This window comes from Myxine glutinosa, chromosome 6, assembly GCF_964187855.1.
Source record: "Myxine glutinosa chromosome 6, kmMyxGlut1.1, whole genome shotgun sequence".
NCBI lineage: Eukaryota > Metazoa > Chordata > Myxini > Myxiniformes > Myxinidae > Myxine > Myxine glutinosa.
The window spans coordinates 145,763,014-145,788,184 of record NC_136266.1 but is presented as its reverse complement, the minus strand read 5'-3'; the positions used below and the strand labels follow the sequence as shown (position 1 = coordinate 145,788,184).

Sequence of the window (25,171 nt, the reverse complement as noted above, 5' to 3'; positions counted from 1 at the left end):
GACTTTCTCGCACACCTCCTTTTTCGCACACCAGACCTGTCGCACACTTCACCAACGGCCTCTCACGAACACCCGGGTCCATCTCGACCCCCAAGCTTCTTAAATCACCTGGCGCATCATACGCACGACCATATTGGTCACCACTTACACCGGGTCCTCTTCCTCTTCGCTTCTCCTCCATCACCTGCGAATCCCTCATCCGGTTAATGAGCACATCATCACGATCCGAACACAGACTTTGGACCAATTCTTTTATCTCCTCTTTTATCTCTTTCTTATCCCCTCTCCGTCGCTTCTTAATTTCGCTCACCCCTTCTTCCACTTCTTCTAATTTCTGCTTCACCTCTTTTATTTCCCGGCACGTCTCCTCAAGTTCGTCCTCTAAGGCTACCTTGACCGTTTCCATGTGCGTCCTCACCTGCCGGTCCTTCGTCTCCATTATCTCTGTCACCTCGTCCAACCTCGTTGTCAGTCCCTCACGTACCATCTGACATTGCCTCTTCGTCGCTATCAAGTCGTCTTTTAGTTCTTTCTGTGTCGCTTTTAACCCTCCTATTACCGCAGTGTTCCTTTGTACCTGCTCCACTAACTCTTTTTGTCCCTCCGTCAGCTGTTCCACCTCCTGCGTCAGGTCCTCTATGCCCCCTTGTAACTTTACAGTCCCCTTTCTCACCTCCTTCTCCATGTGCTCCTTACAGTGCCTCACCTCCTCGCGCACTCCTCCGACCTCCTCACTCACACCTCTTCTGATCTCTTCTCCCATCACTTGCATCTCCTGCCCAGATGCCACCCTCATCTGCTCCATTTCCTCCCTGTGAGCATCCAGTTTAGTTTCTACCCCCATTCTGACCCCCTCTATCTGCTGCCCCATTTGTTTAACTTCCCTTTCCGCTTGGTCCCTCATGTCCCTCAATTTGCCTTCCATACTGTTTTCTAACCCCTCTAACCCCTTTTTCATCCCTTCCATTTGATTCTCCTGAACGGCCATTCTGTTTTCTACCCCCATTAACCCCTCCTGTATTTCCCCTAATCTATTGTCTAATCCCTCTATTCTACTCCCTAACCCTCCGATCTGGGCCCCCATGTCACCCTCAATTTCTCGCTATTGGAACCCATCCTTTGTTCTAACCATTGGCTATTGGCCCCCATGTCCTCCCTCATTGCCCCCATACTGTTTTTCACTTCTTCATTATTCTTGTCCATAAGGGCCTTCATTTGCATAAAAAAAAGGTTCAAATCCACCGGTGGCGCTACTACGGTCGCGGGCGCTGTCGCCGTGGCCATGTGCGAGGCGCCATTTTGCGCGCCCGTAACCTCGTGCGCGACGACGCTATTTTGCGAACCTGCCACCCTCACTGCTTCGCTCTCCTCATGTCCCTCAATTTGGTCCTGGATCGAACCTGCCTCACTCTCCTCTACCGGAACCCAGCCGTCTTGATCTGCCATAGCGCGACTTTCAAAATTCGGGTTTTTATTTTTGTAAAACACAATCAAATTTCGCCGTTATAATTTCGAGCGCGTGAAACGCGCTCCGGGACCGATCCCACTTCCCGACACCAATTGTTACTCTAATAGTACAATTGGTGTTCCAAAATTTGGGCCTAACAAATTTAGTCCCAGGTCCGAATCCAACTCCTGACAACCAATTGTTACGGACACGACTTATTAGGATGTTATGATGGGCCGAGCAGAATGGCCGCCGTGTTCGCACAGTTTACCCGATTACACTCGAACGTTGACTAAGTCGCGCTATGCTAAATCAATGAAGGAAAGGACACAACGGCTGGGATAAATTCAACGACACAAGGGGTACAGTTCTCAAGACCTCCGGAGGAGGATATAATATTGGTTATGCAGAACGGTTAGATTACACGGCAAGAGGTAAAGCACAGCAAGATGGGCACTTATACACAGTCTTATCTTATCCCCGACAGACAACAGACAAACGGGACAAGACTGACTTACACAGGGATTGATGGCAAGGAAGGGCAGGCATTCAATGGCTCAAGGTGCACCTTGGCTCAGGGGCAGAATCGACCCGGTCCGGTCCAGAGAGGCGGAAGGTATTTCTCAGCGCTAGGAGGTGGCGTCCTTTCTTCTTCGTAGCTGAGGCGCATCTGACGTCACCTCCGTCTTCCTGCGCATGTCCCGCGGGGAGTGACACGCCCTCGGCTCGTTAGCTCCGCCCCAGATGGAATCGGTCCGCCGCTTCTTATTGGGTGCGGGGGGTTACCGGGCTCCGCCCTTGACGAGGAGCTGACAGTGAGCCCCTGCGTGGTAACCTCGTCGGAGCACATGGTCAATGGCGGCTAACCAAGCCGGAGTGAGGACGCGCACTCCCCGCGCCGCCGTCGCGCCGCTGTTGTTGTAGTTGTTGTTGTGGTTGTATGAGGAAGAGATGCGGGGAGGTATTGGGAGGTCCTAAACTTACTAATGGTGCCATACAATCACATTCTGGTGCAACGAAGAGTCAGAATTAATGGAAACGAGTCCTTAACTGACATAGACTAAGAATAACTAGCAAGACGTCCGAAAGTTGTCTACGTGAGATGCGGTGGACCTGGGCACGACATTTAATGGGGGAAAAAGGGGAAGGTCGGGGCTACAGAGTGTTGTTTACAGACAATGGGACTAGGGAATGGGGGATTGGGGATAGTTGGGGAGTATTGGGAAAATAGGGGAATATTTACAAGCGGATATGGATGGAGGCCAAATCCCATATCCGCAACAATATTTTAATGATAATTATGATGTCATAGATCACGTCGTACAGGTGCCATCTTGGAAAAACTTTGTACCTCTATATCTCTGAAACCACTCAATGGAAAAAATTTCAACAAGGCTCATTGTCAAGTTCTACCCATGGGGAATAAGATGTGCTAGTGATGATGCGATCGATGCCTTCGTTATGATGTCATAATTCGACAAGTATAACGCTTCATCCGATCAGTATGAATTTTTTTTTCTCTGCAACTGTTGGCCTGATGGACACAACATTTTCACCTTACAAGTGCCTCCTCCTGTAGAATATTTTAATGATAATTATGATGCAATAGGTCACGTGGTACAGGCGCCATCTTGGAAAAACTGAAAAATGTTACACCTCTATATCTCCAAAACCGCTCCTTGGAAAAAATTGAAACATGGCTCATTGTAAAGAACTCCGCATGGGGAATAGGTGTTGTTAACGATGACGCCATTGGTGTCGTAATTATGACGTCATCATTTGACAGGACAACACTTAGTCTGATCATTTTGAAATTTATTTGGCGTGATCTATGCAACAATTGTAGCCGGCGAAGCCGGTGTTGTCAATAAACGCGTACGTATTATGTCGAAAACCAGATCATGCTGTATCCCTTGGCTTGAGAATTCCGAAGCGCAATGGAGGCCGCCATCTTGCGGATGCGGAAGTATGCATAACAAATTGAAAAACGTTCAATAGGAGTTTCTTTCACCCGTCTTTGTTTGATTCACAATCGTATGCACCTCTAATTGATAATTAAAATACTTTAAGACCAACCTCAGTCCGCACGGGCCTGGTTATCTTCAGCGAAAATCGTCACCAAACACCGGAACCAATGAGATTCGAGCATTTGAAAAAATATTTCTAAAACCAAATCACTCAATGGAGGCCGCCATCGACCGGATGCGGACGTTTGCATAAAACAATTGCGAAAAAGTTCAATAGGAGTTTGTTCACCCGTCTTTGTTTGATTCACAATCTAATGCACCTCTAATTTGTAATTAAAATATGTTAAGACCAACCTCGTTATCTTCAACGAAAATCGTCACCAAACACCGGAACCAATGAGATTCGAGCATTTGAAAAATATTTTTTTTAAGCTTATTACGCGTTTCGGATGCTGAAAACGGCGTCAAATATTCTAAAATTGACGAAGAATTATTTTTTAGAAATCTCGCGGCTGTAGGGGATAGTTTTTCATGGCCAGAAATACGGTATAAGCGGTTTACATAAAGAAAGAAAGCTCTGTTTGATTAACGACAGTCACACATTGCCGTTGACACGGCGCTATGGTCTGACCTGTCGGCACTGATCCTACTGAAAGCTAACTTCTTCTGGTGGGGGAAGCCGCAGTGCCCGGAGAGAACCAGTCCTGACAGCGACTGAAGTTAGAAGACTACACACATACTGTGAAAACGTATGTTAAGCCCAGTTAAAATTTCTTAGAATAGGCCTTAAGCTAGCACATCGTATAGTTACTTCCTTAAGCTTCTTGTGACATTTATTGTATGTAGGTATTGGGGAGGACTGTCTGCTCTTCTATTTTACCAAGTCTTACCAGGTACGGTACCTACTACACCTACCTACTACCAACTACCTAACATACTGATGCCACAGTGATGGGTAAAATAGTGGCAAGAGGCTTTGGCTTCGCCGGCTCATTGCGGCTTTGCAGTCGGGTACTAGTATTAGAGAATATAAATTTATGATGTAATCGCTCACGTAGTCTGGCAGCCATATTGGATCAAAGAAAAAAAAAAACGTTCAAAAATAGAAGAGTTGGCTCGCACCAAGTTGACTGCGCAGGGTAAGTATTCCAAGAATACCATCTAGTTTATTAACGTTAACATGGCGTTTGTTCAAGGAGGAAGAACGCCTTGGGGAGGGGGGATATTATTAGGATTAATATTGATTTGTTATAACATTAATATCATGCAATTATCTCTGACGTTGTTATTAGAATCGGCCTTGGAAAAAAAATGCCACGATGAAGCTATCCTAACACAGATATACACCTCAACATGCAACCGCTTTGGTGGGCAATGCAACCTTGGAAGGGGGACGGGTGGGAGTTAAATCGCTGCAACCTCCATCATTTGACGCTTAGTGCTCCTGTCACGTTTGGTTGAGATTGGATAAGTAACGATTGAATGTACCTCTGCCTTGTTCTGTACAGTTTGTCCAGTGGGTCATTATGGCGAGGCCTGTGCACGGGAGTGCGAGTGTGAGAATGGAAGGAGCTGTGAAAGTGCAACGGGCCAGTGTATCTGCCCACCGGGTTTTATCGGAGCCAATTGCAATGAGAGTAAGTTTGAAAGTGATAAAAAAGTGTTTTAGTTCCAAAAAAAAAAATATTTTCTCTGTTAAGTATAACTCTGTTTTCTGCAATGCCCTCCTGCTCTCCCAAAGGTTGCCCATCAGGCTGGTATGGTGTGGCATGTAAACATACATGCACTTGCACAGAAGGAGCAATCTGTGATCCACATTCAGGGAGTTGTCACTGCCTGCCAGGATACATGGGCCCAGACTGCAGACAAAGTTAGGCCAGCGCACATCTCATACATGTTACATCTCAAGCATATCGCATCTCAACTGTGTGGTGTCTTCACCCAATTGTACCTTCAGGTCATGTCTCAACCACATCATGTCTCAAACACATCATGTCTCAAACACGTCATGTCTCAACCACATCATGTCTCAACCACATCATGTCTCAACCACATCATGTCTCAACCACATCATGTCTCAACCACATCATGTCTCAACCACATCATGTCTCAACCACATCATGTCTCAAACACATCATGTCTCAAACACGTCATGTCTCAACCACATCATGTCTCAAACATATCATGTCTCAAACACATCATGTCTCAACCACATCATGTCTCAACCACATCATGTCTCAAACACATCATGTCTCAACCACATCATGTCTCAACCAGATCATGTCTCAAACACATGTCTCAAACACATCATGTCTCAAACACATCATGTCTCAACCACATCATGTCTCAACCACATCATGTCTCAACCACATCATGTCACAACCACATCATGTCTCAACCACATCATGTCTCAAACACATCATGTCTCAAACGCATCATGTCTCAAACACATCATGTCTCAAACACATCATGTCTCAAACACTTGTCTCAACCACATCATGTCTCAAACACATCATGTCTCAAACACATCATGTCTCAACCACATCATGTCTCAACCACATCATGTCTCAACCACATCATGTTTTTATCACTTCGTGGGATAGGGGGGAGGACTTTCCTGGAGAAAATATGTAGAGGTGGCATGCTACGGACTTTGATGGATGGGTTCAGGAAAGAGATAGCAGTTTTGTGGGATTTCTTTGAGGGTGGGAAAATTGTTATTAAAGGGAATTTGTCGCATTTGTGGGGTGGATCTGAGGTAGGTGTGGGTGGGATGAGGGATGTGGAGGTGTATATGGCGGTAAGTGTGTGGATGATGTGGGTGTGTCAGGTGGCTGTGTGGGTACAACTAGGGTGGTTGATGGTTGGGTGTAGGAAGCTAGAGGGACATATAGATGTGATATCCTGGTTGAGATGGGTGGAGGAAGCTGTCTCGATACCAGTGGAGATGCATAGCTGATGGTGGGGGTGCTGCAGGTGTGGGCGATGCGAATGGGGATGTGGCAGTTGCGGGCGTCAGTCGGGGTCTTGAGACTGAGGGCAGCAGTGATGGGGTTGTGGCTGATGTGTGTGGCGGTGGGCATGCTGCAAGTGTGGGCAGCGGTTGGGGTGTGGTGGCTAAATGCAGGGTAGGGGTTGGGTAGAGATGGAAAGAAAAGAGGCATGGGAGATTATTTTGTCATTGATAAAATTATTAAATATATGAATTGTTCATCATATATAAACAACATTATACACCAATGCCAGGAGTTCAATATCCACCTACAAGACCTTAATCCGCAGCTTGGTGGAGTACCGCTCTCTGCTTTGGACTGGATTCCCTGCCTCACACATTGCTCAGAATGACCCCATGGAAACCAAGGCCTTTAACATTATTTCAATCTCCCATGATGAAGCTGAGTCTATGGGTCTATCACTTCAACATTGCAGACAGATTGGTGGACTCTCTGTCTTCTACCTCCTCCTTTCTGGTCTTCCACCCTCTGCTCTTTCCAAACTTTGTCCCCCACCTGCTCCAGGTTTTTTGCAGGGCGCATACGGTCCACCATCAACCCCCTCCTCATGAACTACCTAAATCCAGGATCACTGATCACCTGCACTCATTTGTTCCTCTTTTTTCTGCTTGTGGAACCAACTTCCAAATTCTCTTCAATTTCATTCTTCCCTCGAGGTCTTCAAGACAGCTGTTCAGCACACCTCCTTCCAGGTTTACAGTTCTTCCTGCATCCATCTTTAACACCCCATGCATCCTCTCCTGTCCCCTATTCCTTCTCAAACCCAATTATTTGTCCAAGTCTACCTCTATCTTGGCCTTCAACTTTATTGTTGGCGTTTCCCCCTCTTTCAACTATTCCTTTTGTCCTGTTACGTTCTGATCCGTTCATTGTGCTTGTCTCTCGGTGGAGAGCATACCTCCGCCAGGCTGAACAGTTTATGTTTTCTATCCCACTGATAGGCCGGATCTGGATTCGGAACTGAACCAAAATCTATTCGGCTTGTTCTTGTCGCCTAATTAACTCATCCACCAAATTTTGCTGTAACTTATCTCCAACTTTTTGAAATGTCATGATATACAGTACGTATATCGTTTTTGGCCCCATCTCTCTATGGTGAAGAATCACTAATAAATCTTTTTTTTAAATCTCGTATCCAGATCCGTATTCGAATCTTCACCAAAATTGGAGCAATTAATCATTGTCACACACCCAACGTGTCCACCAAATCTCGTCCGAATACGTCTACAACTTTTTGAGATATACTGTTTACAAACAGACAGACAGGGGTGAATACATAACCTCCATCAACCTATATTGGTGGAGCTAAAATATTCAAAACTGAAGGTACCAACAACCTGTATAGCTGACCAACAGGAAAGGCTTAGGTCCAATTTTTCAACTACCTGTGGGTGTTAATCCACGATGATAAACTGGACAATGCGATGAAAATGTCAGACTCTAGTCAAACACTAGTTGGTGGTGCCTATAGTTTTGAATATGTATCCTCCCAAAAAGTAATTTTTTTGCAAAGCCATAATTATGTTCTTCCTCCTGCATAAAGTTTTAACTTATTTTTACGTAACTTTCAAATGACTCCACTGAATCTAAAGATTTCTTAAAAGTATAATGGAGACTTGCGGCTGCTTCTTGAAAATGGCCTTTGATAGCTTTATGGTCACTTTATTTAATTGCAAAGTTTTGACCATATTAAATCAACTGGGACTGTTTAACCATTTTTTTTATTTTTTTTGTATACAAGATCGAGGCTCGTGTAAGAGCTAACATTAATGACAAAAACAAACAAACGGACACATAAGACATAAAAAAAAAGGGAGCGGGAGACAAGATGGGGAGAGAGGGGGAAGCACACAACTACAACATTTGACAGTAGGGACATCGGGAGATCTGTGGAAGGGAGAGGGCTTGGGGGGTGGAGGCATGGGAATGGAGGTGGGGGTGGGAGAGGTATAAAACACATGGACACTGCTAGGACTTCCAGGAAAGAAGTCGGTATTTCAGAAAAGTGGATCTGGGGTGAATTAACGGGGGTAGAAAAGATCAATGTTTTGGAACGGGGAAGATAAGAGATGGTGGTGAAAATCTTTTGCAGGGATAAAACAGAAAGTGTGTTCTAATCCGATCAGCATCATGTTTGTGTTTTGCAGGTTGTTCTGAGGGTACCTTTGGCCCAGACTGTCAGCAAAACTGCTCTTGCTATAACAATGCTCGCTGTGATACTGCAAATGGGTCCTGCATCTGTGGCTTGGGCTGGACCGGGCCTTTCTGCGAACTTGGTATGCTGTCAATCTTGAATTACCAACACATTACATGGAAAACATGTAAACGGTACAATATGTGGAAATGAAGGATCCGATAGCTTTTGTCGCAATAATTCATATATATCTCTCGGCTGGGACTTCAAGGTTCCAAATAGTTTTATGAATCCTGTGTATTATTGACCTACCTGGTCTCTAACTGTTGGCGCAGCCTCAATTTACTACATTAACGATGTGCATCCAAAAAGAAAGCACATCAGATTTCCCTGTTCATCACCATATCAATTATTTTGTTTGTTTCTGCAATTCTATGACATGTAGAGTGTTCTCTTGGTACTTATGGACCCAACTGTTCAAAATCCTGCAATTGTGGTCACAACGCTACCTGTGACCGATTTACTGGATGCTGCTTGTGTCCTCCTGGGTTCTACGGTCCCTCATGTGAGCACGGTAAGATTTATGCTGAGCCAATCACAAAATACATGTATAAAATAATATTTAATCCAAATTTGGATTGGATAAAGGTAAGAATTGGTGTGAAACTACACTTGATGCACACCAGTTGAGACAAGTTGAATTTAACTGCATGCGTTTTAAATATAATCCGATTATGTCATTTATCAACGAGCTTCTTTTTATAGTCTTCATATCCCCTCAGCCATGCTTTGGTCCAATTAAATCCCTCTTATTTTGTATGCCCAAGGCTGTGGAGTAGTATCTTTGGCTGAGGACGTGGCTGTACTGCTGATGCAGCGCCCCCTGTAGGTTAGGGTAGGAATTTGAAATTTGTTCAGGATGCCGGCGAATCTGGGACGCCCGGTTTAACTCCCATCCGAGGGACAGCACACACATTGATGAATAAACCTGCTTGTGAAACACCGGGATGCCCTGCAGAAATCTGAGAGTGTGGGGGAGTTGGGACAAAGATGTGGGTCCAGCAGAAGGTAAAAGACCAGAAAGGAGGCAGGAGAAAGGGAGAGACCACCGACCTGTCTGCGATGGCACAGTCATAGGCCCACAGACTCAGCTTAATAGCAAGGTAATCCAAAAACATTAAAGGCCTTGGTTTCCATGGCATCAAGCTGAGCAAGATGTGAGGTGGGAGAGCCATCCCAGAAGGGAGAGCAGTACTCCAACAAGCTGCGGATGAATGCCTTGTACGTCGGTAGTAGCTCGGTTGTGCCAATGAAGGACCATTTAAATACAAAATACCAATTTTTTGTTGATATGGTGCAGCAAGTTCAAATAACATTGTGAATTAGTGTGTGATGTTGAGCATTCTCACATGCAATGGACTTCTGTCTCTTAAGCAGATATTACATGTGTTGAGCAGCTAATTTTGGAGGAATCTCCATGTTAAATTGTTATGTTGCAGAAAAATTTGATGTTTCTGATGGAGGTGTGAAGGGGGGGCCAGTAAGGGAGGGGTTATTTTAGCAACCTTTCTGGAGGAGAAAACCCTAAAAAATATTTAAAACAAACTTGTCCTCTAAGTTGCTTGTTGGTCAATTGTGGGCCAGCAATCCTTTCTCATAAATAAATAGCTAGAACAATGCGAATGTCGCCAATATGCCTCGGCATAGTCCCTGCCCGTGACAATGGGTATATGCCCTTGTTCACTGTCCGAAAAATAAACAAGTTTGATTTAAATCCCTTCAGCTGTTTTCAAGTATCACATTTTCACCAGACAGGACAGGTTTCACATCAATCGGTGAAGCGGTTTCGGAGAAGGGTTTAAAAAAAATCGGCTTTCAAGCTAATATGGCTGCCACACCACGTGACATATGACCTTAAAAATGTACACTCTGCATATGTATAGGTAGGGGGTCGCGTTTGTGAATTTTCGTGTTGATCGGATAAGGTTCGTTTTCTCCCCAAGATGGCTGCCAAACCATGTGACCTACGATGTCATCATTTTTCAAACTATATGCAAGAATGATATTAGATGCATTTGTAAAAAAATTCGTATTGATAATGTAAGCAGTTTCAGAGATATAATTATTGAATGTTTTCCTTCAATCCAATATGGCTGCCACACCATGTGACCAATGATGTTTTCTTGATCAACTTTTAATCGCCATGCCTAGTCAATGACACACATAAAGTTTATAGTCAATCAATTTGGTGGTTTGGGAGATGTTTTTCGAAAGGTTTTAGATTACATTTAATATGGCTGCCAAACCATGTGACCTATGATATCATAAATTTAACATTGCAATACAAATGTGTCATAGATCATGTGCATGCAATTTCAGATTTTTAGGATAAGGAATTCGAATTTAACATTTTTGGCTGGAAATGGACATCACCTATGATGTCATCATTGTCATGCTTTTGTTCTCCATTGGGAGTACTTGACAATGTGCCAAGTTTCAATTTTTTCCATTCAGTGGTTTCTGAGAAATAATTGCCTAATTATTTGCATTTTATTCAAGATGGTTGCCATACCACGTGACCTATGACGTCACAATTATCATAAAAACATTCTGCATGGGTGTCACTCCTACCCTGAAATTTTTGTCTCAATCGGGCATGTGGTTGCTGAGAAAGACGAGGTTTAGCCCGTACAGACGGACGGACAGACAATCCAAACATATTTCGGGGGCGGAGGCATAAAAAACATTAAGCGACAGAAACCAGAATTGCAACAGAAGCTGAAAGAAATTGAAATCCTAATATATCCTACATTGGTTACCACTGTTGTAGGCAAAGGCATCCAGGTAAACACGTCTGCTGGTATTCACCCATATACAAGTGGTACACTAAACCCAACTGGGAGAATACCAATTGATACGCTCTGAAGGTAGACAGGAAGAGTCATCATAATCAGCTATTTGGATGAAAGCACCAGCATGTTGACGTCATGTTGCTCTGTCTCTTGCTTTGTTCTTCCAATTGTCTTTTCCGCAATATTTGTCTATTCCATCCCTCCATCTTAGACGTGGCCTCCCTGTTGCCATACATAGGTCTCCAGGTTGTTAATATTGTTGTCCATCTGTTCTGAGGCCTTCTGATAATGCGCCCTGCCCATTTCCATTTCCTGAGTTCGATTATTTGCAAGATATCCTGATTTTCCAAGATATTTCCCACAATTGAAAGGTTAATGTGGTGCAGATTGAAGATGACATGAGTAAACCTTTGCTCCAACTCAGACCTCTGATAGTGGAATAAAGAAGAGACGTAATGTGCTAAATAGTGTAAAACATCTTCGGCTTGTTCTTGCGCATGCAACTCATACTCCAAGTTTTGTCATAATCCGTCCATAACTGTTTGAAATATCGTGCTCACAGACAGACAAATGCGGGTGAAAACATAACCTCCATCCACCATCAGTGGTGGAGGTAGTGATAGACATCAAATAATCTGTCCTGAAATGACTACCTGTCTGCCCGAAAGAGTTCTCCAAAGATGGAGTTTTATCCACTTCCCTATACCTTTTCATTCTCTCAAATTAAGCATGAAGTGTCCTTAGAGAAGTTAGAAGATAGGGAAATTATTGTTACCTCCGCCACCAAAGCTGGATGGAGGTTATGTTTTCACCCCCGTCTGTCCGTCTGTTTGTCCGTTTGTGAACAAAATATCTCAAAATGTTGTGGACGGATTCGGACCAACTTTGGCAGAGATGTAGCGTATATGACAAGGAGGAAATGATTAGATTTTGTTGTAGATTCGGATTCGGATCCGGCTACTAGAATTTTAAAGTGATTCTTCATCATTTGTGAGATAGGGCCAAAATCGATACATAGCAGGATATCTCAAAAAGTTGTGGACGAATTTGGACGAAACTTGGTGGAGAGGTTGGTTGTCTGACAAGGAGGAAATGATTAGATTTTGGGGAAGATCCGGATTCGGATCCGGCTACTAGAATTTTTAAGTGATTCTTCATCATTTGCGAGATAGGGCCAAAATCGATACATAGCAGGATATCTCAAAAAGTTGTGGACGAATTTGGACGAAACTTGGTGGAGAGGTTGGGTGTCTGACAAGGAGGAAATGATTAGATTTTGGGGAAGATCCGGATTCGGATCCGGCTACTAGAATTTTTAAGTGATTCTTCATCATTTGCGAGATAGGGCCAAAATCGATACATAGCAGGATATCTCAAAAAGTTGTGGACGAATTTGGACGAAACTTGGTGGAGAGGTTGGGTGTCTGACAAGGATATGATTAGATTTTGGGGAAGATCCGGATTCGGATCCGGCTACTAGAATTTTTAAGTGATTCTTCATCATTTGTGAGATCGGGCCAAAAACGATACATAGCAGGATATCTCAAAGAGTTGTGGACGAATTTGGACGAAACTTGGTGGAGAGGTTGGGTGTCTGACAAGGAGGAAATGATTAGATTTTGGGGAAGATCCGGATTCGGATCCGGCTACTAGAATTTTAAAGTGATTCTTCATCATTTGAGAGATCGTGCCAAAAACGATACATAGCAGGATATCTCAAAAAGTTGTGGACGAATTTGGACGAAACTTGGTGGACATGTTGGGTGTCTGACAAGGACAAATAGATTCGATTTTGGTGAAGATCTCAATATGAATTCGAATGTAAGAATTATTTAATTTTTTAAGTGATTCTTCACCATTGGGAGAGAGGGCCAAAACAATATATAGCAACAGGATATCTCAAAACGTTGTGGACGGATTTGGACGAAACTTGGTGGACAGGTTGGGTGTCTGACAAGGAGGAAATGATTCAATTTTGATGAAGATCTGAATATGGGTTCAGATATGAGAATTATTAAATTTTTTAAGTGATACTTCACAATTGTCAGATAGGGCCAAAAACGATACATAGCGGGATATCTCAAAAAGTTATGGATGGATTTGGACGGAACTTGGGGGAGAGGTTGTGTTGGAACTTGTTGGACAGGACAAGGAAGAATCGATTTAATTTTGGTGAAGATCCGGATCCGGATCCAGATAGTAGAATTTTTATAGTGATTCTTCACCATTGAGTGATATGGCCAACCAGGTGGAGGTATCCTCTCTACTGAGCATTGTTCTAGTTTGTTGATTGTTGTGAAGGTAATTGTGTTGAAATGAATAATCGGGTTAAATATACTTTACATTTTGTATTGAGTAAATATGAATACACAATATATCTCGTGCCCTCTCAGCCTTAGTTCAATGTGTATTAATACATACCTCATTATAATAATTAAAGTAAATGTACTATGACAATATCAGGCTAAAATAAGTACATTCACTTGATTATATTTGTGTGGATGTCAATAATTACTGCCAACAGTTTACCTTTGCGTAATTAGCGTGTTATTCAGTGTGACCTGGGGTTTCAGTGTTTTAGTTTCTCAATTGAGAGTAATTGTTCTCTCCTTTGTCTGGCATTCAGAGTGCCCACCAGGCTTCTTTGGACGTGGTTGTTCACTGCTTTGTGGTTGTGCCAACCGAGCAGCATGCCACCCTGCGACTGGCCGTTGTGATTGCCCAGCAGGCTTTGTGGGAGAACAGTGTGAAAATGGTAACCTTCACCAAGGCATCGCAAGAACACATGAATTAGTACAATAATTGTTTGACAGTGATGATTATAAATGATGATTCATCCAGGCCAAATATGTAACACGATTTACGAACTTGAACCACCTTTGGAGGCCATTTTTCCCCTGCAGCATTTTTTGGGCACCATGGTCACCTTTTTGAAGCAATATTTTTAGGCCAGATGCCCTTCCTGCCGCCAACCCTGTTAGTCGCCTCTTGTGACACACAGGGAATTACCAGTGAACTGGTACTCAATTTGCCGACCTCAGAAGGATGACAGGCTGAGTCAACCCCCCTGGCGTTAATTCAGTGATCGACCGGGATTCAAACCCAGCATCCTCGGATCCCAAGCCGGCACCCTAACCACTAAGCCAACACCAGGCCTAGATTTACGAACTAGTATGACCATATTTTTCTGGTGACTAATTGGATATCCACACCTTGTCTACGCCTAATATCAATTCCACGCCATTGGGCTCGTCACAAACTTATTCACCCAATGTGGCACCTGCTTTTGATGTTCGCACCTGTTGAGTACCATGTCAGTTGGAAATACGAGTAGCAGATAGACAAAAACAATTAATTAATTAATTGGCTTTGTCAATATGCTACTCTATAGCGAGGGGTCCCAAGTTCCAACCACACCCTCTCTGTGCCCATCCTACCCCACTACCCAGTCACACCAAACTGCTCCTGGATTCTGTGTCTCTTGCACCTGAGAAGGTGAAAAAGTTTCTAGCAACACTGAGCACTGATTCTGCAACTGGACTGGAGAGCATCAGCACCCGAGTCCTAAAAATCTGCTCATTTACCCCTAAGTCATCTTCGATCAGCTTAGAAAGTCAGCCAACATCACTGTGTTACACCAAAGGTGCACAAACTGATTCCCTTAATTACCGACTCATTAGATTACTTCTAATCATCAGCAAGGTCAAATAATCCATCATCGCAGCTGCTATGAAATCCTTCCTTTTTCTCCGACAGCCTCATCTCAGATCTCACCAATTTAGTTTCAGACCAGGTCACTCTACATTGGACATGTTGCTTCTACTCGCCCAACAATGGATGGAGGCCCTCAATATCAGACATGAGATCAGGGCCGTGTCTCTGCACATATCTCAAGCTTTCAAGACAGTATGGCATCCTGCCTTGCTCTCCAATCTCTCTGCCTATGGCATCCAAGACTAACTGCACACAGGGGTTCCTGGCTTCCTCTACTCTCGTAGCCCAGGTGTGGCTCTCAAAGGAATCCTTTCATCTCCCCTCACTATCAAGGCTGGAGTGTCCCAAGGCAGTATTTTTGACCCGGTCCTATTCCTATTCCTATTCAATTCACTTTATCTATTCACTGAAGATTCCACCCTCTGCCATGACATCCCTCATACTTCAGATTGGCAGGTTGCATCCTCTTCCCTCTGTGCAGACCATGAAAAATAATCACAAGATGGTCATGCACTTTGAATATGTCTCTCAATTCTGACAAATCTCACACTCTCATAATCTCTCTCCGAACAGACTGGATGGCAAATGCTCCCATCTACTTTTTTAACAATTCCACTCGAGGAAGTTCAGTCCCTCAAACTCCTAGGTCTCAATATCAACCACAATATTTCTTGGGCAAACCACATTTCAAAGTTGGCCTCAAAAGCCAGTCGCCAAATGGAAATCCTCCGTCATACAGAGTCCTTCCCTGGCATACCTGGATTCCAGTCCACCTACAAGGCCTTCATCCGCAACTTAATGGAATACTGCTCCCCCATCTGAGCTGGCTCCCATTCTCACACCTTGCTCAGCTTGACTCCATGGAAACCAAGGCATTCAAGATCGTTGGAATGATCTTGCAGGTAATCTGTGTTTGTAACCCGAACGAAGATCACTCCCACAACTAAGCTGTCTATGGGTCAATCACTTTTCCATCACACACAGGTCGGTTGTCTCAGTTCTCTACCGCTTCCTTTCTTGTCTTACACTCTCTGCTGTTTCAGTGTTTTTCCGCCCCCCCCCACCCCCCACCCAGGTTTCAGCAGTGCGCACACGGTCCACCATCAAGCCCCTTCTGGTGAAACTCCCAACATCCAGAATTACTGCTCACCTCCACTCATTTATTCCTCTTTTTCCCCACCTGTGGAATCACCTTCCCCAGTTTGTTAATTCTCATTGTTCCCCCCAGACAGCTGTTCACCACCTCAGTTCACCCCCACCACCCTCATCCATAACTATAATTTCAACCCCCATTAACCACATCCTCAAGACCACCTCTTTCCAAGTTTCCAGTTTCTCCTTCCTGAGAGTTTGCTTCTGTATCCATATTGTCCACCTCGTACATTCTCCCCACATCCCTTGTTTGTCCAAATCTCGCTCTACCTTTCCCTTCAGCCCTGATGTTGGTGCTTCTCCCTCTTTCTACTCTCCATTTTGTTCTGTGTGACCTGATATGTTTGTTCTGTTGTGGCCAAAACTCTTCAACTAGCCTTGACTTTGTGTACAAAAACAAAATGATTAGCTCACATATAAGTTACAAAAAGCACTCATGACTTTCGAGAGACTGAATTAATAATTTTTATCCTAAAACGGAGTCAAAATTGTCAAAATATTTGTTCTTTATGCAAGATGCTCTGCTTTTCGAATTCTCATTTAAAAAACGTTCTTTTCTCTCAGCAATGAGTTCCATTTGCCTTAAATTTTACTTTGCATCTCTTCTGCAAAGTTACCATAAATTTTCACATTTCTCGGGAAGGACCCCAAGTGATGTCTATACCGGTTGGGAAAACCTGCCAACAATTCATCACTCACTACAATCATGCTAGGCCGCCATTTTTTACGTCTTCCATTTGTTGCTCTTGGAAAAGATGCAGAAATAATGAGATGACAGTCGATAGGAATACCGTAAGCCTCACCGAGCTCAGTTTCAGTAGCTTATTGGGAGTGAAGATGGAATTCCTGTTACTGGAGCCCAACATAGGCATGTTTTAATGTTCCTGAGGATGTGAGAAACAACCTCAGCTGTGTGTCTCTGCCTGCATTGAGCTTCAGTTGTAAGTAAGGTACTATTAATGGGTCTAAGAGACCAAATGGTCAAAATGTGTACCTATTTGTTGACAGGCTGCCAGCCAGGATTCTTTGGGTCACGTTGTGAGAAAAAGTGTGACTGTGAGTCAGGTGCACCCTGCAACCCTGTCTCTGGAAAGTGCCTCTGCCCACCAGGCAAGGCTGGTCCACGCTGCACCAAAGGTAAGCTTGGTTTTGGTGGGGAAAGCTTTCCTGAAAATACATTAAATAAATAAATTGTTGGTTTTTTTTCATCGCAAAGGCAAGTGTGAGGTGTGTTGCAGCTTTATTGAAGGTTGTGTGCGTGGCCTTGCTGCAGCATGTGGCCGAGGCCATTATGGACCAGCCTGTAGCCTTCGATGCCGCTGTGGTCGAGGAGGTCACTGTGATGCTGAATCTGGGCTTTGTCACTGCTTGCGTAGCTGGGTGGGTCCCTTTTGCCAGCACGGTGAGTGTATTCCTACCGGCCAGCAGGCTTTGATTATGACACATACACTGTACTTACAGCAAGGAAAAAAAGTATTACCTCTTACATGGCAAATAGTTGTTAATTACTTGTGTGCTATTACTAATTTCACGTCATGTGTAAATGAAGAATGCGCTGCTTCAAAATATATATGTATATGTAGCTCCTCAATGCACTCCTTCACTGTCTCTGGTGTCTGTCCCATTGCTTGCCACCACCATCCTTGAACTGCAATTACAGATTGCCAAACCTCATACCATGCAGCACTTCATGCTCCTTGAGCAACAGTTAATCTCTCAAACTCAATGGATCAATCCGAAAGCAAAGAAAAAGCTAGACAGCACTCAAGCTCAAGATGCAAAGGTCGTCCGCGTCCGCTTTGTACTCCAACTAAACTTCACAAAAACAATAGTTTAAAAAAATTGTACATTTTATTCATTTGGGTTCTCCATATTCTCCTAATAAATGTTTGTTGAACATTTGATGACAAAAGCTCAATTAGTAAAAATGTAACGGCTTGGACAAACACACTGGAGCTCAATGGTAAATAAATAAATAAATAAACACGGAAGCGACAAAAATGTATTGTCCGAAGTGGGACAGATGCTCATCTCCCGACAGAGGGCGGTTGTAGTCAAGCTGCATTCGGTGATAATGACGATCTTGGGGGCATTAAGGGTCTTAGGTGTCTTAAGGGTCTCATGGATCCATCCAAGCCCCCACCCTCTTTCACCTCTACGTCAGCGCCCGACCAATGATGCCCTCCTTCAAACTCGCCCATGCAGGGCCCCGGCCTAAAATCTGTCAAAGATCAACTTTCCCGAGATCTGGCTATATTGGAGGAGTACCTACACAAATGGAAGCTCGGTCCAAACCCCAACAAAACAGCTGCCTGCACCCAACATCTTGATAACCAAAATGCAGAGGTAGACGTGAAAATCTGTGGTACCGATAATAAAGTTGAAAATGTCCATTGCCCCAAATACTTTGGGGTTAGACTTGATTGAACACTGATCTATAAAGAACACCTGCAAAGATGCAAGGAGAAGGTCAGGACACGGGTAAACGTCATCTGGAAACTGGCCGGAACGTCATGGGGATCTGGCGCTAACACCTTATGGACAGAAACTCTCACCCTTATATAATTGCATAGTATTGTGCACCAATCTAGTTGGCAAGTACCCATACGAAGACCTTTCACGTTCAGTTAAATGCCGCAATGAGAACTGTCTGGAACCATCAAGTCAACAAAGACTGAGTGGCTCCCTATCCTCTCCAATATTGCTCTGCCAACCATCCAAAGGGATGCGTTGTCATCCCAATATTCCAGCTGAATCTCGGCTACAAAAATTATAGCCCAGCACCGAAATTCTTTCCTTGTTGAACATCTGTGCTGCTCCCTAAAGTCTTGAAAACCACCAAGGAACCATGCCGATCTCCTCAAAGTTTCATGAGAGCCCACCAAAGCGAAAGCCAACTTGTGAAGACCAGCTGGGAGGCTGCCACAGATCCTAATAAACATATTGTACATAATCCAACTACTGCTCCACCCAGCTTCACACTCCAACATAGGCGATAGACAGCCCTCAACAGGCTCTGCTCTGGACAGGGTCATTGCGGCAGCACATTCCACTGATGGATGATGAGGCCGGATGCGCTTTGCAACTGCAGAGGAATACAGATGATGGAGCACATCACGTCACACTGTCCCTTGCGGTAGCTACCTGGAGACTTGCATCCCTCCACCAACTCACCCCTGTGGCAGCCACATGGCTTCAGAACCTACACATTCAACTTTAGCGCACTACCATATTGGCCAAAAGCAGGAAGAAAGGCCTCAAGGGTCATAGGGTTCAAAAGGATCTTGAGATTATAAAGGTTCTAAGGGATCTTGGGGGGGGGGGAGGGTCTTCAGAGTCTGAGGGGTTTAGGGTCTTGAGAGTCTGAGGGGTTTAGGGGTCTTAAATGGTCTCAGGGTTGCAATACCCTCTTCTCTGGCCAGGGTAATTAAGAGGTTAAATTACTAGGTTTCAATTAAACAACAAAACATTGAGTGAGATGACGTAATCTCGCGATATGTGATTGCCATACAAACATAGATTACATTTTGAGTGCTCCCTTTAGACCACTTAGACCTTAACACTGTTTAGACCCCTTATACCCTTCAGATACTTTAGTGTTAAATGACGTACACGTTAGAAATCTTTAGACTGTGTGGACCCTTGACCATTTAGAGCCTTAGTCCCTTGAGACACGTTATGTCCCTTTAGATGCCTTTCAACCTTTTTGACATTCCCATCATTTTGAGATTAACTCTTTCAGACCTTTATGACCCCTTAGACCCTAACCACTATTGGAATGCACCACTTAGACATTAAGACCCTTAAGACCATCCAGAACCTTTTAGATACACACCACACAAACACCTAAAGTTGTCTTGCAAAACGAAGACTATACTTTTTTTTTAGCAAGTACGTACAAACTGGTTGCTCTGCTCGTAATATTAATGGCAATAAACAAACTTTCAAAAAAATTTTTTAATGCTCCACAAATAATAATAACAGAGTAAAAATTTTACACTTAGAATAGGGAGTTAATTATAGATCAGCATGTACATGTATATTGATATGCGTACTCACATACAGCTTTAGCTTTAGGGCCAAGGTACATGTGTACGAGTTTGACAAGGTTTGTTGACCATTGACTTCGGTATTGGGGCTGAAGTATATGTGGTTAGCTTTGTTATGCTTGTTTGATTCTTCGTTTTTACCATTTTTTTCTGTTTAAAAAAGGAAGTATCCCTTAACGGAGATGATGGGTATGGAGAAAAAAATGCATCCGTGGATTGTTTCTTTTCCCCAGCAGACGGACTGCAGATACACCAATAAAAGGCATCCAAACTAAAAAGCCTTTCTCGGTGTACTGATAATGTTAATTAGAGAATGGAAATTGAATTACATGAGTGCTAGCTTCCACTTTATTCTTTTATTTTCACTTTTATTTGTCTGTACTTGTAATTTATTTCAATTTTGTAAAACAGTCAAAAAACGTTGCCTGTTGATCAGTATTTTCAACTGAAATATTTTCATTTTACTATTAATTCTGACTTTTTCTTATATCCAGGTGGTCCTCTAGAACAATTGAAGGACTTTGAAGAAGAAAGTGTCAGCCTAAACATACCACCATCATCATAATCTCATCTTTGTGCCAAAACATTCTGCCAAAAAGGCCATCTGAGAGTGTACGTGAACCTGAGCGCCAGTCCAGTTCGCTCTCACATTCCGAACCATGCGGGAAAATCTGAAAATCTGCCCAGACTCCATGAAAAACAATTGGCGATACCGTTACCTAAAAATGTGTCGTATAAAAAAGATACTATGTATATTGTGTATTTTTGTGCATTATTATTAATAGCTTTTTGTAAAGTTTCTATGTTGTCATGGTGAAGATAAGGCTGTAATAAAAAAAATGCACTGATCGAAAATTAAGGGTTAATTAGAAATATGCTTTATTTTGCTCATAATTTTCAATCAGACATTTCAAAGTTGCCAAAATGTCAGGTGTTCCATTCCCAAAACCAAAACCCACCCAGATTTGCGTATCAGTTAACGTGACAAATCACGACACGATTTTGGAGTAAAACAAACTCCAGAAGCTCGTGGTTATCTCTTATTGGTGGGTATGCCTTGGCAGAAGTAGGAAACAGTAACTTTTGATTGACCATAGTTTTTATCAATGTGATATTCAAGGGACATTCAAAAGCTCTCAAAAATTGGTCTTTGAATGAACTGATCACAGAAAAATGCCATTTTTTACCATTCAATATAACGTATATATGTTAAGGAAGGATATATATCACTTCTTCGTTCATATGCAGCACAAGACTGCAGGATAGCATTATTGACTGAGGGCGTGGTTGTGTCGCTGATGCAACGCCCTCTATAGGTTAGGGCAGGAATTTGAAATTTGGTCATGGTGCCGGTGATAGCTCACCTACTCTTCACAAAGGACACTATGGGTTCTTTAATATCCACCATCTCAGCTACCAAAAACATTCAGCCGAGCGTTCCTTTATAGTCCAGGCTCTGACGTCATCCCTCGATGTCTCCACCAATCCCATAGTCGCTTCTTACCAGTCCTTTGCGCCAATCAATCCTGGACCAATCATCACTCCCCGGGGCGTGGCTCCACGGTCCCGCCTGATTGAGGTGGCGACGTAGCGTACCAGCGGTAGTGTTCGATGCCTGGTTTCCAGTTGGTTTTTATTTCGTGTGTTTAATGGGCGATTTCTTACTATTTGTGTGTACTGCGTATGTCATAAGGAACAGAGGAAAAAATAACAGAGGCCATTACATACAGGGGATTAATTTACCCATAATCCCTTGCTAATTAACATACCCCACCCCTCGTGATGGGAATGAAGACATGCTCTTCCACGACATATGGTCTACACAAATTTCCTACTTATTACATGGGGTTTCTTCTTCTTCACGACAGTCAGAGCACACTACCTATGCATTCTACCTGGACTAAAGTATTGCCTACCCCCTACAAATGTAACAATATATAGGAAGGTGTGCTGAAAAGTAATGCCTCCCATCCTTTTCTCCAAAACCGGTAAAGATCATTTAATGAAACAAAGGGCAATCCACACATTAGGACTTCCTGCCACTGGGAGCGAAGTTTCATGAGTCTTACACTCGATGTCTCAATGCTACATCAGTCGAGAGCGCAGAGGGCAGCATGACGTTGCCAGTGCAGTTAAAGCAGCGTGCAGTGAATGAGTTGATAAACGTTAAGAAAACGTGAAGAGACCAGTTCCTATTCAATATTGTGACTGGAGATGAGAGTTGGGTGCACCATTACGATTCTGAGTACAAGTATGGAAGAAACAGTCAATGGAATAACAGCACGAAGGATCACTTGCACCAAAAAAACAACTTCAAGACAAGCATCTGCCAGGAAAGTCATGCTTATGGCTTTGTGGGACATAAAGGGGATAGTCCATTTGCAATTCTTGCCAAAGGGAGCCACCATGAACTCTGAGTGCTACATTGAAAGTCTAAAGAAACTGAAGGGATGGATTCCATGGGGTTCGTCATAACATGCAGATGGTTCTCCTCCAGCATCAAAAAGCATGACCTCACACGAGTGCACGAATGACTGAAGCAATTGGTCACCTCGTTTTCATCACCCAGTATACAGCCCCAACTTGGCCCCGTCAGATTTTCATCGCTTCCCCAAACTTAAAAGGAACACCTTCATGGAGAACATTTTTCTTCTGACGATGATATCTAGTTGTCAGCATGATGCAGATGCGGTTCTATCGTGACATCATCATAAATCGACTTGAACGTTGGCAGATGTTGAGAAATAAATACACACCATGGTAGAATAAAGATTGATGTTAGTATGACTTTGTTTCATTAGAATATCTTTTACCTGTTTTGGAGAAAAATAATAGGAGGCATCACTTTTCAACACCTGTGTGTGTGTGCGTGCGTGCGTGTGTGTGTGTGTGTCGCTCCAAGTAGGTCTTGCTTTTTTTTTTTTTGGTGCTGTTTCTCGAGCTGAGATTTAAAAGATACCACTAGGCAATCATTCCCACGTGGGTAGAAATTATACCTTCAATATTTATGAATTTCTAACCACCATTTGTCTCACTTTAGGAAGACTAGATCACTGCAATACCATTTCCTATTTTTCATTTTGATTGTGGAGCATCGTTAAAGAGATTGGTGCAATTGTTACGTGAATGGTGTTCGTTGAATTCTCAGGTTGATGTTTTCGTCCCATGAGGAGGTATCATGATACCTGTGGTGTTGCATTGAATGATGTCATAATTCGTTGATTGCACTTGTATGCTTATAATGCAGAACTCGTCCTTAATTGCAATTCATGTTTTCATTCGAGCTTGAGCAACACTTTGATTTGGTATTGCTTGACATATGGATTGATTTTGACCGATACTTCAGAGAACGATAACACAAACTTGTCAAGAGCTTGTGCCCTGTGGATAAACCCTCAAATAACGTCTGAACAAAAGGTTCATTAATGAATCACGTGACAAAATATAAAACGTGCTCATGTTTTTAATAAGGGGATGGTCAAGAAGGTCTCCGCAATTAGATACAATAGTCAAAGAAACATCAACTTTCAGATTTTTTCAATACATAAGTAAATGCACTGCCCCTGCCAGGATTGTAAACAAACTTAATTTTAACAATCTGTGATGCAAATGCAATCAAATGGAGTACATGTATTAGCATCTGGAAGGAAGTCCTTTGGCATCATGCAGTACTTGAACCCATCATGGCGTCCAATCAATGATATTCTGTTCGACAGCCTAATCTATAATTTGTAAAATGTTCAGTAGATGTTGTCGCAGTCCCTCTTACCACTCTACCAAGAGATGTTGCTGCTCTTGGTATCGTGGTAAAAGGGTTTCTTGAATACCAGCATGGCATTTTGCAGTATGGAACACATTTAATGCAGGAAAATGGTGTCACATGTGCCATACATCCAACACCACCTCAGCCTGGGGAGGGACCGAGTTGGCTGCAGGTTCTTGCCTGGACACAACAGATTCCTGACATGAAGGTCATCAAACACATCTGAGAACATGAATCAGGAGCTGTAGAAATGCTGACCTATGGCAAGTATTTACTCAAGAGCTTCCACAAAATCTTCTCCACATTCAGAAAAATCTTGATGAGTCTGACGGACGCAATATCATTCATTCAATACATCACTTTCAAAATGACCCAATCCACCCCAAAACCAAAATGCACAGTTCGCATGCACAGAAACCCCTATAAGCGGCGATGTTCAGGGTAGCCAAACATATATTGAGCATGCTAGATAAGGATTGTTACCTAAAATGGCTAACAAATCTTCTAGAAGAAGCCAAAAATACTTGGATACATACCTGCAAAAAAGGTCTGCGCTTCTGCACAATGACAGAGTTGAGAACCTGCTGAACTTGCCTAGAAAGCTGATAGCTTGTAGCTCCCCGTACCATAAACACCCAAGGATGTGCACCAGAAAGGTGCAAGGCCCGAAGGTTTGTAGATGGACGCGTTCTACCGAAACCTTTCACCATCGCTGCCAGTGAGTATATTTTGAACCTTGCTGGATTACCACATGTGAACATGGCAGACTTGGTGATTCATTTATGGAACAATTACGATATGACCATGCCGGCATTACCAACTTCCAGATGGACTTCCCAGAGTGTGACACTGCATCTGGATGGGTGCTTATTAACACTGATGGGAAGGTCATATCAGGGGCTTGTCAATGCACAGGGTACGTTTGAAATAATGATATTTCCTATTAATCGTGTTTGTTCAGAGAATGGGTGGAGTGTGAATGGGGGTAGTATGGGCTACGAGTGCCGTTATACATATGTATTTCTTTGTTTGGTTCTGGGGCCATAAGATAAATTATACCAGATTTTTGCATCTATTGG

At 43.2% G+C, this 25,171-nt stretch overlaps 1 protein-coding gene across 1 annotated transcript in view; it reads left to right on the top strand.

Annotated features, from left to right (window-relative positions):
- The window catches only part of MEGF6 (multiple EGF like domains 6), a 520,079-nt gene extending 496,490 nt beyond the window's left edge, over window positions 1-23,589 (top strand). Inside the window, exons 29-36 of the mRNA XM_078781084.1 lie at window positions 4,923-5,051; window positions 5,156-5,284; window positions 8,576-8,704; window positions 9,008-9,136; window positions 14,041-14,169; window positions 17,289-17,417; window positions 17,554-17,682; window positions 20,824-23,589. Coding sequence (XP_078637210.1) covers window positions 4,923-5,051; window positions 5,156-5,284; window positions 8,576-8,704; window positions 9,008-9,136; window positions 14,041-14,169; window positions 17,289-17,417; window positions 17,554-17,682; window positions 20,824-20,894 — 974 coding nt within the window. The 3' untranslated portion in view covers window positions 20,895-23,589. The remainder of the gene's footprint in view (window positions 1-4,922; window positions 5,052-5,155; window positions 5,285-8,575; window positions 8,705-9,007; window positions 9,137-14,040; window positions 14,170-17,288; window positions 17,418-17,553; window positions 17,683-20,823) is intronic.
- Window positions 23,590-25,171: the final 1,582 nt, after the last annotated feature.